Source organism: Cheilinus undulatus, linkage group 13, assembly GCF_018320785.1.
Source record: "Cheilinus undulatus linkage group 13, ASM1832078v1, whole genome shotgun sequence".
Taxonomy (NCBI): domain Eukaryota; kingdom Metazoa; phylum Chordata; class Actinopteri; order Labriformes; family Labridae; genus Cheilinus; species Cheilinus undulatus.
Genome location: NC_054877.1, coordinates 21,514,710 through 21,528,410, shown reverse-complemented (window position 1 = coordinate 21,528,410; position 13,701 = coordinate 21,514,710). Strand labels below are relative to the sequence as shown.

Here is a 13,701-nt window from a genome sequence, read left to right as displayed (position 1 = left end):
AGCAAGTGTAAAAAGAAAAAAAAAAGAACACGTCAAAATGAATAAAAATAGCTTTCCTCTCCTAAGGGCCAGTTTGCTAGATCAAGGGAGCTAAAAAATCCATGTGTTTGAGATTGAGGGAGCTCATATCGCTGCAGCAGCTCAGACATCCTTGCTACTTAAATTTCCCTGTGTATACCAATGTGGGCGTGTGTGATAAAGAGAGGTAGTATCATTATGTTTTTTGAGGGCCTCCTCATAATTCTCTAATCGAGGCAGCAGTTTTAGTCAAGGAGAAATAGCTCAAACAATATGCATAAACTACACAACAAAATGTTGGGGGAATGGTCACTGAAATCAAGCTTAGAAAATGAGCCAGCTGCTTGTTCAGTGTGTCTCTGCTCTGATGCAACTCCTCTTTAGTTTTGTTAATTGCTAGAGACACTGAACAGAGTACAAACATTGCTTGTTTTTTTCATGCAAATCCCTTACATATTTTAGGCGCAGCTATAAATGCATGGAACGCTTTGCGCGTTTGAAGTGCAGTGCATTAGTAAAACGCCTTCAAGGGCTTAGTCTGGCAAAAGGCAGTATCATCCTTCCCAGATCCAAGCTCTAGCTACAAACAGTTTACTTTCTGTGAAGAATACCCTGTTTTCTGAAAACAGAAATAAACCTTTGTCTCATTCCTATACTGTATCTCTTTAAATAAATAGGTTTTTAGAAATGTCTTGATTTGGCAGCAACAATAGCTGTGGACAGTGACTGTCCTTGTGAAAGCACTGGTGAGTTAATGAAAACATGATGGATTATGCTTTTACAATACAAGATTTATGACTAAATTGTTTACAGAAGTAATTGTAGCGTCTAAATAATCTGTTAGAATAATGTCTGCCAAATGATTGAAATATCCAGTCGCAATAAATCTCAGGATTTCTGTAGCTGTGATTAATCAACCTGTTTATCACATTCCAAAGTTCACTATCTTGCATATCAAGCATATAGCATTAGTTACGGCAGGCCACAGAGTCAGGTATTGCTATTGAGATCTTAGGTAAGCCCTCATCAGCTGACTGATTTGCTCTAAGCACGCTATTGGCTATTTGCACTCATGCTGTCTATTTAATCTGCTCTAGCCTATCTAGGCTTTTCTGCTCCCTTTGCAAGCTGCTTTTTGCAGACCTCCTCCACTCCAGCTCCTCCTTTATGCCATATCTGACTTAACAAATGCCATTCTGTTGTCAGTAATGCCTGCACTGCGTTTATTGTTGCTTGTCTTTTCTTGCCTCAGGCTCTCCTTGTAGAGACAGGAAGATCAGAAATGTGCTGTTACTGCTCATCCCAGGACAGCCACACCGCCAAATATACATAAAAGCAATAACAGCAAATTAATAACTGCGAGTCAGGAGAAAAATGTGTATTATTTTTGTGCTAATTTGGCTACTGTCTTATTCTATAGGTAGTTGACCCTCTGTTTGAATTCACTCCTGCTTTTATAGATAGATGGAAGATTATATGTGAACTAGACCACTCATAAAAAGGAATTTGTCATGAATTGAAAAGGAAATAATTATTCAAGAGCATTGACACTAGAAAATTAAGAAATGGGCTCTTAAATGACCTATGACTTGTTTTATTTAAATCGGCCATTATTGCATATGAAACAGGTTCTCTTACAAAAGTATGTTTTAAAATGTGTATTTAAGTCCTGATGAAATAAAACCATTTTAAATTCTAGTAAAGTTAATAACTTCATAAAACATTGCCCAAATTGGGGTTTGGTGATCCTCTACCAGGATATATTTGAGGGCTAATGCATTTTTCTTTAGTGAAGTTTATTTTTAAGCTCCATTCATCCACCACGTTACCTTTGTTTTGTGTAAAGGGCACTTAAATCATGAAAACCATTTCAACATCAAGCTTTTTATGTATGAGTGTAATATTTCTCATTCTAGCAAGAAATAAAATTCTGTCATTCACACAGTGATCTAATGATTCCTGAGGGCTGTACTTTTAGATCTACAGAAAGGTTTGTGATCTATTTTTAAAGGGCAAATATTTCAACCTCATGTTTTGTTTGTGGATAGATCAACTATCAAATAAGACTTTTTCTCAGTCACTGTTGGTGGCAGTACCATTTTTATTTGATTGGTATCTATTATCAATATGTAGTCTTCTTTAATGCTTGGATCCCTAACCCTTTTGAAAAACAAGCTTTAACCAAGACTTGATGGTGATGAATTTCAAAGATATAATTCAGTCAGTTACACATTGTGAAGAAACACACACGATTTGTGGCTATAATATATCTTGATTAGCAGTCAATAATTAGCACTAAAGCTGTTCTTCATATTTGACGGTGTTGCTGCCCTTCCAGGAGTCTATGTGGAAAGCCTCACGCAGGAACTGCACATGTTCCTGCTCTTCCTACGCTGATCAGGAAAGCCTGAAGCAGGGGGATAAGCAGAAAAATCCCAGAGCAGAGCAGAGTCGGCATCAGCAACAACAAAATGACATTAAAGATGGCATAGAAGAGGAGCTGGGATGGAGGAGGGTTACAAGAGCAGATTGCAGAGGGAGCAGCATGAGAGTAATTAGCCAACTGTGTGCTTATCAGCTGGCCGTCAGCTGATGAGAGCTTGTGTGAGATAAGCTAATCTCAATTATGTACATGTGAAAGGGAGAGAGAAACAGACAGAAAACACCAAAATGGGACTTTTCTCATGAAGCCTGTTGACGCTTTGTATAACTCGTGGGTAAATCTGTGAAGTAAAGAAAATCCTGTGCAGTCTTCAGACACAAACTGACTGCTGTCTCATATCAACGAGTCCTGCAGGCAATGCGTAAACTGTGCAATCTCTTAACTCTATGTAAAACATTTTCTCTGTTTTCTAAATCTTTCATTATGACACTGCACCACTATGTTAGTATAATGCCATAATTGTTATAATGCTGCTGACAGTGGATGAGTAAAAGACGCAACACCACTGTATCATCTTCTCTCTCTTTCTTCATGATTTTTACGCCTCCCATCATCTCTGCAACACATATAATAACCGCAAAAGCAAGTGTATTGTGCCGCACAAATGACCATGACGTGCCACGCAAAGTGTGATGTCCATACTGGGCATGTATGGATACAGTCTGGTTTAAATGAAGCCTCAAGGCAGATATTTTACCCTGAGGAATTTTTGTAATGGAGTGACTGTAATAACTCGAGGAATTGTTTCAGCCCTAGACTTTTCCTCTGATGTCTTGTTGAGTCTTTTAAACGGAAATCAGACATTAAGGAGCAGTGGTGGGCTTATTTTACCTTACTAGGGCTGCAGGGAGACACTGCATTGGCTTAACCAAAGTGTAATGAAAGGGACAATAAAGCATGTGACTAATTGTGGATCTTAGTAAATCACGATTAACCTTGACCTAGTTAGAATATATACAGATAATAAATTTGGGCAAAAATTGGACGCATATTTATTGGTTACACAAATTAGAGAGCAATTCAACAATTCCTTTCCATTTAAAGACTTTGAGAAAAAACTCTTACATTGTTAGCATCTCCACATGAAGGCTATAATAGTAAAGCCTGGGATGTAATGAGCTGCACAATGGTAATTGCTCTCCACCAGCCTTTAAGCTGTAGAATCTGCATTCATAATATAAAAATTCCATCCATGAAGACAAAAAAATATGGATGCCCAATTGCATACTGAAAGCAACCATCTTAGTCTAGGATGCATTAGCGTATTGTGCTTTTAGCAGTTTGTGCAGTAATTGAGCAATTACAGAATCTGCTGTGAAAGATATTTTTGTGGTCTGGCACAAAGTCTGAACACTGTTCGAGAACGTTGTCCTTAATTTGGCATGTTCTCCAATGTTTTGGACTAGATTAGAATTTCATATCACAGCAGTTTGAATTGAGGTACCCGAGTGTGAGCTCCACTGGGGCTTAACAGGATCTTATGAACAGCGGCGTTGGCATGGATGTCTCATGCAGCACATTCAGCTGGAGCCTCTGCTTCATATTGCATTGTCTCATTGCCAGCGCAGGCCACTCTACTAAACCTGGTCACATTCATTTGTGAATAATGCATTTTGTCAGGGGTGTCGTAGCATTTGCCCGGGATGTGTGAGTTTGTGTGTAGAGGGATTGCCACTGGGGTATTTGCCTGGGTCTGCATTTATCCACAGCTCCTGATGAAACACCTATGCTGAGTATTTCTCAACTGTCAGTGACCTCACTTCCCAGAAATGAGTGATGGTGTATTGGGATGATCTCACATGAGAGGTTTCAGGCTTGTCACATTTACAGCACATTAGAGGCTCTCTCAGCTCTGCTCACTTGCAGCCGGTGATTTTGGCAGGCAGGCATGAAAAAGCTGAGATCGTGGAACATTTTCTTTTGCTTCCGTGTAGTCCACATTCCCCGTTCCAAATTAAATGTATCTCCCTCTGCCTCTCCCTGTCTCTCTCTAACTATTTGTGTCTGTCTGAGTTAGAGTTCTCACGTGACGGAGCACACAATAGAGAGGCACTCTGGCTCTACGGAGAGGTTAGCTGGGTTTTTTGTGTTGCTTGTCAGTGCGGGGGGGCATCTAAGCTGTGAATAGGATCATTGAGTCGGAGGTAATTTTGGGCCCCAGTGCAGGGCATTAGTTGGACAGGCCTTTCTGCTGACAGGCCCGTTTCTCTCACCCCCTCCCTCTCTCCCTACCTCCCCCTCCTTTTTTTAACCCCCAACCCCCAGTCCCCCCTGTGCTGCATCGGCATTTCTATCCAAACCATAGGCCTTTATCGTTGTGGCCATGACGACATGTCTGATAGGGTGGGGCAGCCAAGACCTCTCTGAGCCCTGTCCCTTGGGGAGCCAATATATCTAGATAAAGATAAGCTGCAGAAGCAGGGGTTTAAGCGGTGCCACACTACACATTTCTGTGCTTTTCTAAGCCACCAGAGTGTTTCTGATAAATGAAGAGACACACGCCGGACACTCTCATTCATTATCATTGGAAATGGTCGTGCCTGCTGGGAGTTTGTGCAGTGATTGCCGTGGGGGCTGACTGTTGAAGAGCCTCTCAGAGGTGTCCTGATGGCCAAATTTCAGACTGAGTTAAAGAGCTGGAGCACAGCTCGACAAGAGGCTTGGGATAAAATAACTGGCAGAGGACTGCTGCTGTCAAGTGCATTGCTACACATGTTCACAAAAATATATGGCCAAAAGTGTCGGAAAGACAGAAAATGGAAACATATGGACAGCAGCTTTAAGGCATTTAGTGATGATTTAAAGTAGTGAGGAGAGGTGAGTGTTGAGCAAGAAATTGCTCTAGAGATTGGATCCAATAAGCAAAGTTAGACAGACACTAATGTCTGTAAAGTACTCTAAGGTCAGACAAGCATGTGTTACATTATTGTTTTTCTTTTACTTTTTATTGACCAAGTGCTGAGTGAAAGCCTCTAAACACAATTAAGTGAAGTGGAACAGGCTGAAGTAGGAACTTCTAGACTTTCACTCAGTGAGAATAAAACTTGTTCATTTCATCTTTAGCACTATGCGCAAATTTGTACCTGCACACATCTTTTTTCAGCTTCAACTCATTTGTACAATTCCTAGTTTTGTTAATATATACATTTTTTGTTTGATCTGGAACAGTGATTTTAGGGGTGTGAATCTCTCCTTCTCAAGACAATTCGATTCAAATCTCGATTCACAGACTAAGATTCGATTCACTGGCAGTTCATTAAAATACAGAATGATTCGGTTCGGTCTGATTTGATCTGGTACAATCTGATTATTGAATCAAAATAAATTTTTGCTTTAACAAAAATTTGCAAAAAGGGAAAAACAAGATAATTTCATAACAATCTAAGTTTATTTGATCTTTTGATCTTATTTATAAATCAAGCTATATACCAGGCCTCCTGTGCTAACATTCAGAAATTATGTTTAAGAAAGTTTTCATCACACCCAGGTGCCCAGGTGTCTTACTTTGACATTAAATTGGATGATAAATATTAAAATGAGTTTTTACTGGTACATTTGTCCTTCTGTACTTGTAACTTCCTTATCATTATTAATCCCAGTAACAGTACAAACTAGGCTAAATATCAAATTTTCCCAAGAAGCACATATTAAAATGTATTTAAAGTCACAAGGAGATTTGGATAGACAGAGTGCTGTGTGTCTGCTAGTGCAGGAGAACAAGGGGGTTAAAATAATATTGAAAACAGTCAAATTAAAACAGCTTTATATACATTTTTCCTTTCACAATTCCTCATGTGAGTATTCAGTCTACAGGTCAAAAAACATGGTTATTTCCTTTCTCTGTGTATCTGACCGTTATTGATTGTTTTGATTCTTGAATTAATACACTGAAGAACAGCTGATCTCCAGCTCAGTGAAGTCCTTTCTGTTAAAATCATATCAGTGGGCTCAGATGTATTGATTATGTCACCAAATCAATCACTCCCAACAACGTTATGGTTGTAAACCCCTTGAATAGAGGGGCTGTCGTGATAACTGAAGACATCTCCGAGTTTTAACTCAGAAAAGTGTTTATGTTCGGGTCTGTTTGTGCTGCATTTAGCGTTAGCATCTTAGCTAAACTTTAGCTCTGCCGTCTCAACAGGTGAGATTTATGAGCTGCTGTAGTTCTTAATCACTTTTCTCCAAAGCGTCCAGATGGGCAGACATTTCAAAAGTTATCCTTCCTTCATATGAAATTCACATGACTTCTTCCTGAGGTGCAGAACTGTAACTGAAAGACATTTAGGTGACAACCAGTGAAGCACATCCAGCTACCTAGAGAGCACCGACAGCGAAAGGAACTCCCCTTGAAAGGTAAAAGGTCACCGCGGGTTGTGCGAGATAACAGATGCTGAGCCAGAGCATAGCAGGAGGGGCTATGAAGACTAGCAGAAGAGCCTCAATTAACCGATCTACAATGTTAAAACCGGTCCAAAGACCGGTTTGTGCCGCATTACTGATCCAGGTCTCCGTGGACCGATGCACTCGGACCGCTGGCGTCAAGATAGGTTAACCGATCCATATCGGATTATCTTTACACCACTAAGTGATTTATAAATGTATTTTGCCCTAGGCACATTTTGTTGATGTCCATGCAAAATCACCCTTTTGTAGTATCTTTATTTGATTTATAGGCTAGTTGTAGCAATAATGCATGATTGTTCAAACTCACAACACACCTGGACATGCCTCTCTGCATCATTTAAAAACAACTAAAGTACACTTAAACATGTCAAAATGTATGTTTTTGCAGCTTACATTTCAGCTGTATGAATAAGCAATCTGTTGTAGCAAATCCAAATGTTTTTGCACTTGTTATTAGTCATTTATACATCACATTATCCAAAATACATACATATGAAATTAAGGTACAGTTAGAAAGTACCAGAAACACTGGAAAAATGTTAGCTCTCTAAGAGGTTGTCCAGTTTTTGAAGCATTATGATATCTGTGTGGTTCAAAATTGTATTACCATCACATCGGTTATTTTAATAAGAGATAGCATTAAAAAACACCCATGCAAACGTGTACAAGTTTCTTAAGTTGTTGTATAGTCAAAGTAATCACACATGGTTGTAAAGATTCCCAAGGCAGTTTATTAATTTAGCTTGAGAAGGTAAGCTGCTTTCCTTTTCTTTTACCATGTTTTACTGGCACTTTTAAGGATATCGCTGCATATCATACACAATTCTCGGACTGCTTTTACTCTCCTGTCCAATTTCAACTCACTTTTTTTTTCTTTCAAAAGTATAGAGTCAGGCACTGTTTAGGCACCAGCACCATCTAAAAAGGATACTTTGAGCACCAGTATCAGACAAAAACCTTACCAGTGCCAAAAAAAGAGAATAATCTCTATCAGTAGATCTGAAAAATCTCTGCCAATTTATAGGCTGTAAACATCAGCTGTATGTCCAAATACATTTGTGGAGTTTTAGACCAACAGTCTTGTCAGCTGATGTCTTTTCTTTGTTCATCCGTAAAGGAGTTGAGTTTTAGGTCTGAACTACTCGTATAACAGTTTCAATATTGTATTGGCTAAAATGAGTCTGTAAATATTGGCATATCAGATGCGATCAAAAATCCAATATTGTGCATCCCTTGTCCTTAAAATCGCTGCTTTTGTCCTAACAACTACCAATAAAACCAAGCTCTTTAACTTTTGTTGAAGTGGCTAAAACTGGTCCTGGTTTTTGCTAGAGAGAGAGTTCCTATCAGAGACTAAAGTCTGTTTAGGAAATCCCTAAATGACTGTTCAGTTATCGAACCCTTACAGAAAATTGTCTGTAGTCATACCAGCTCTGCACTTTTATTCCCTGAATGACTAACATTTTAAAGTACATCTCAGATAGAAAAGTTTAAGAGAGACCTTACCAACCTTCAAGTGAATTTTGAAAGCCCATGCAGCGTCTTCTGCTGCATTGTGAGATTTTTTTTTGACAGACACTTACTCTGTATTCTCTCTCTGTCAGAGTATCTGCTGACTTGGGCTGGCTGGTGATTGCCTGGAGGCTTTGAGTTTACAGGCTGCTGGCTTTAAGGCAAAGCCTCCACAGAGAGAAGGTCATCTATCTGATGTTAGCTTTGCCAGGTTCAAAGAGAGAAAAAAACTAATTGGTCAAGGGTAATTTAACAAAGGCAGCTGGGAAGGGGATGGTCAATATGAAGTGCATTTCAGTACAGAGGAAAAGATCTTGTCATCTTCTGTCTTCATTATTGGAACTGCTGGCACTCCTGTAATGCTGCTTCACCTTGAGAGCTGTTGCACAACATTTAGATGAATTGCAGTTCTTCAGGTTAAAAGAAGCGTTTGTCCTGTTTTGTCAGTGTTTGAATCTTTCAGCAGTAGGATGCGGCACATGGTGCTTGCAGTTGAATGTTTCTCCCTGTTTGTGATTTGATATAGTAGAGTTTGCAAATTTATTCAACAGGGTGAATGTATTTTGATTACCCAGCATGTTAGTTTGCCAGCTTCCCATAGACCACCTCAGATTGTATAAGATGTTCTCACATTCACTTTTAAATAATAGTGCTGCTTCTAAAAGGGAGATTTCTCTTCCCTTTCCCACTGCTGCATTGCTTTCAGCCATTCTTCTTTAGTTGCTCACCAGGAAAATGTGTTCATCTTTGTCAGCGCTGGGACCAAGGGCATCTACCTGAAAACATCTGCTGTTACAAGCAACAAGAAAAGTGTTCAATTCACTCCTGTCCCCACTAGAGAGAGATTAAGTAGTAGGGTGTGGTGCACTTCACAACAATTGATTGCATGTGTTTTGGTGATACTATTAAATTAAGCCTGGCGGTTAAAGTTATGAGTTCCTTTGGACCCTGAATGAATTGTCTGCATCTTCTCCCCAAGCCAAAAGGAACTCAAGCACTGAGAGTGCAGATGGTACTCTGAAGACACTGCTGGGTCCCTAAGGTAGCAGCACAAAGGAAGATTAGGCACCCTGCTTCAAGGCTTTTGTTAAGTAATTCCACATCTCCTTTAATAATTCACAGTGGCACCAGCGCAGCCTCCACACAAACAATATAAGGTAACGTTGTGATCTCAGTGGCCGGGAGGAATTTTTATCTTTTCCTTTATGCTACTTTATGTGCTATAAACACAAGGGGGTGGGGTGGGGGCTGCAAGGGAAACATAGCTACACAAAAGAATCACTCAGTGAAGCTCTATGGTTTGTGTTTGTGTGAGCTACATAGGCTCTGCTGTCCTGTCACTCACTTGTAACATGAACTGGTGTTGTACCACTGCCACTGAGGCACGAGTGGGACCCGGGCCCCCATGAGCCACCTGTCTGCAGCCTACGTATGCGTGCACGGTAGTGTTTTCTGTGTGAGCATGCTGATGAAATAAACATCACACGCGCTTACTTCTGTCTCTTGAGAAGCAGAGGATCGGTAGTCATCCACGAAAGGCATCCCTGTATGTCATGGAGGACAAAGCTAGCATGAGATGGCCTGAGCTGGAAAGAAAATAAGACTTCTCCTGCAGAATTAAATATGTTTGAGCTAGGCTGTATATACTCTTCTTAGAGCAAACACACTGTGGCATTTAGACAGTGTAATTTACACATCTGGTTTTAAGGTAATGCTTTGGGCTTTTTCTTTTTTCTTTAATAGCCCTTAAGGGGCTCCCTTCCCTTTTTTCTCTAGTTTTCTCTCCCTCCAACTCTCTCCTCCACTGCACCTGTTTTGAGCAATACCTTTGGGGCACAGCTTGAAGTGAATAATGTATGAGCGCGAAGGAGAATCAGAAAACCTTTGTGGACCTTCTGTCTGTCTGTATGCGTGTCTGTCTGTCTTCCACCTCTAGTTTATTTTCTTGTTTTTTCTCTTATTGTTTGGCTGCTTTTTTTTCTAACCTTAATTTATCTGTTTCCGTCTCTTGCAGTGAGGTTTGTTGACTGTGGGCGAGGCGGTCTGGTGCAGTTTGAATGCAGTAACCCATCAGACTTTCGGATAGAAGTTGATGGAGTGGTTTACGCTGCCAGGAGTATTCAGCACTCTACACTCCCTTTGTCACCGCTGTTGATCAAGGCCAGCGACACTGCCACTCAGCAGCAATGGGTGACTCAAGTCAGGCTGATGCCCTCCACAAGCTCCAGCCAGCAGGTAAATAAACCTGAACCACCTTTATAACATTTCCAGCTAGTTTCTCGGTTGTCTGACTGATGTTGCTGCTATAGAAAGGTGGAACGATCAATTCTTCCCTTGCCTCAAATAACTTACACTTATTAGGCACACTGCACATTCACAGATGACTAGCTCCCTAAATTGTAGCAGGTGTTCCGAGAGACTGGATGGATGCTTGCTAATTAAAACTTAATGTGTCAATTTACTAGCAGCACAAACATATACTCAACACGGTCAGCGGGTAGCAAGAGCAGATGCAAAATAGCTCCTCATAAAGTTGATTTCAGCGAGCATGCCTTGTCATTGTGAGGTTATTGCCTTATCATCCAAAAGGGGACGCACCTCTTTCAGTGCTCTGGAAGACAGGAAGCATCTGTCTGAGCTGTGGAGCACCGCTCCAACCGTTCCACTGGACGTGTTGTGCAGTCATCTGCAATTAGTTAGAATGACCATGTGCTCATATGTCAACATTGTGCTTGGCTGACGATCAGAGGGATTGCACAGAAAGAAAGCAGTGCACATGTCCTATCTGTCTGCCTCATAACCAGGAAATGAAAAGAAGCTCTAAAGGCGGTGTTATTGTAGCGGGTTTAAGGGATTATGTGATCCTGCTCAATTAGATCATATCTGTGGCTTTAATCTAACAGAACTGATGCTAACACATATGTCTAACTCTGTGTGCTATTTTCCACCCTGTAGTGTTAAAAATGATCATTACAGTTCTTTAGTAAATAATTAATGCTGCAAAACCTCAGATAATTCACCTATGGTGTCTTAATGGAAAACTCTAAATGCAACTAGGGCTGCAAGCAGCACTGATGTGCCTTTGCACCTGGTGCATCTCAGGGTGTGTTCCGACCACAGCTACATGAGAATATTTAGGTGTAAGCAACCTGTGCTGTGTGCAACAGCAGCAGCAGCAGAGCACAAAATGCATGTCAATCCTCCGGGGATTGTTATCTATTATGTAAAATGAGAAATAATATTGTTATTGTTTTATATTGTTAAAATACACAACTTGTGAATTGGCCAAAAATGCCAAAATTTGACCTTCATCTGTTTGTAGTGTGCTTCCTGTACATTTTAGCGGATGGCCCCAAGAAACTTTTTTTGTTTAGTTATGATATACAGTGCTTAACAAATTTATTAGACCACCCTAACCCTAACCAAAGTAAAGTTTATGCCACAGCTGCCCTAAATTAACAGCATTGGTAATTACCAAAATCATTTTTGTATGTTTCTGTAATGGTTAATACACCAATATGTAGAAGCTCTTTAACCCAAATGACATATTTAATGCAAAAAATATAATTATTATTGTTATCCATGAATTTTCAAATGTACTGATTTATTTAAAAAACTAGAAAGATAGTAAAGCACATTATTATTTCTTGTTTAATATGTGAAATTAAAGTTATTTACTTGCATTCCTGAACAGAAAAATGAGTTTTAGTGGTTGAATGTTATGCTTGATTAATTTCTGACTTCTCAGAGAAGCCCAGTGAGCTGGGTGAATTCAGTTTGAAATCCCTCATTCCTGTTTAAAATGGTAAAACGTGGAGAGCTCACTGAAAATGAAAGCGTCCGCATCAAAGCACTTCATGATGCTGGATGGTCTTTGAGACAAATATGACAGGTGGTCTAATAAATTTGTTAAGCACTGTGTATGTCTGTTGCTTTTCATGCATTTATCTCTTACTCAGTACTGTATCTCACGTTTGGAGCCCCTGTGGGGCTTCTGCTTGATAGACTTGCATGATTCCACTCAAATACAAAAAATTCCACTGGGGGACAATTTTTTTTTAAGTTTGTTTAGTTTTCGAGCATGTGAAAGTGAAAAATAATGCCTACAGATACAATAGGGTCATTGTCTGGGCCCTAATAACATGTTTGTTTTACAAATATCACTGTTCAATTTCTTCTATCTCTGGAGTAAACTCCAGCAAATGGTCATGAGTGGCCGTTTTTAAATGTGCAGCACACAAGACCATCTCAGTAGTCAGGGTCGTATTTTAGGGTGTGTGTATTAAAAGTTAATACTGACAGTTATGTGTAGGTACGGCGGGCTAAGTGGTCCGCTAGGCAGAAATTAAATGTGTAGCCTGTAATGATTTCATGGCTTTGAAAACACCATCGTTACCCACTGACACTCATTAACTATAGGAAGTGCAGCAGGTATGTGATTTTAATGATACCATCAGTCACTGTTGTCACTTGGTCAAAGGCAAATGCAGTTTCCCCATGCAGGTAAACAAGTCACAAGAGGTTTCTAAAAGTTTTTAACTAAAAGTCAGAGCCCCATATTGGCAAGACATGTGTTTACAAATAATCAGCTGTATCACGAGCAGCTGTACTCTGATCGGTATCTGCAGAGAGCTCTCGGGTTTGCCCTGATTCGTCTGTAATGAAATCAGGGATTGACTTTCCCGTATCTCGCACGTTTAAGAGGTCATGAGCGGTTGTCTTCCTCACAGCATAATTATTGTCATGAATCATCACGCATCTCTTAATCACATCAGCGATTACATTTTTTTATTAGTCCATGAATGCGGCAGCCTTGGGGAAACATTTTAATCAATGACAACCAAACAATATCCTCATTAACATGAGAGTGTCCTCTCTCACTATCTCCACCTCTGTTAGAACCTCAGCTCAGCTGCAGTCCGTGAGGAGAAAACATTTATATGCTTCAACGAGGAAATGTTTTTTCTACACATGCCTAATCTTTTCCACACACCCACAGTCAGGCCATCGCTCAGCCTCACATTTCCTTGGACTCTAAAGACAAAGGGAGACTCACAGGGTATAGATAGGTGCAGACCCCCAGTGCATCAGAGATAGATGTGTGTTTGGCTGAACAAACCCACCGTGCCATTCATCATTCCAGACACAAGTTGCTAATAATTACTGCTTTCACTCAGACCCATTTTAATAGGGTAATAGATATTTCTGAAGCATGCTCTTTACTATCTGTCTGCATGCCTCTCTGAATATCCAATGTGTGAAAGCAGAATAATCGGATTTCAAACATGATTAGTGGAATCTCTGCGACAGCTCCCCAGATG

General features: G+C 40.1%; 1 protein-coding gene across 1 annotated transcript in view; it reads left to right on the top strand.

Moving 5' to 3' along the window:
• Nucleotides 1–13,701, top strand: part of cdh2 (cadherin 2, type 1, N-cadherin (neuronal)) — an 84,711-nt gene that overhangs the window by 40,422 nt on the left and 30,588 nt on the right. Inside the window, exon 3 of the mRNA XM_041803542.1 lies at nt 10,395–10,615. Coding sequence (XP_041659476.1) covers nt 10,395–10,615 — 221 coding nt within the window. The remainder of the gene's footprint in view (nt 1–10,394; nt 10,616–13,701) is intronic.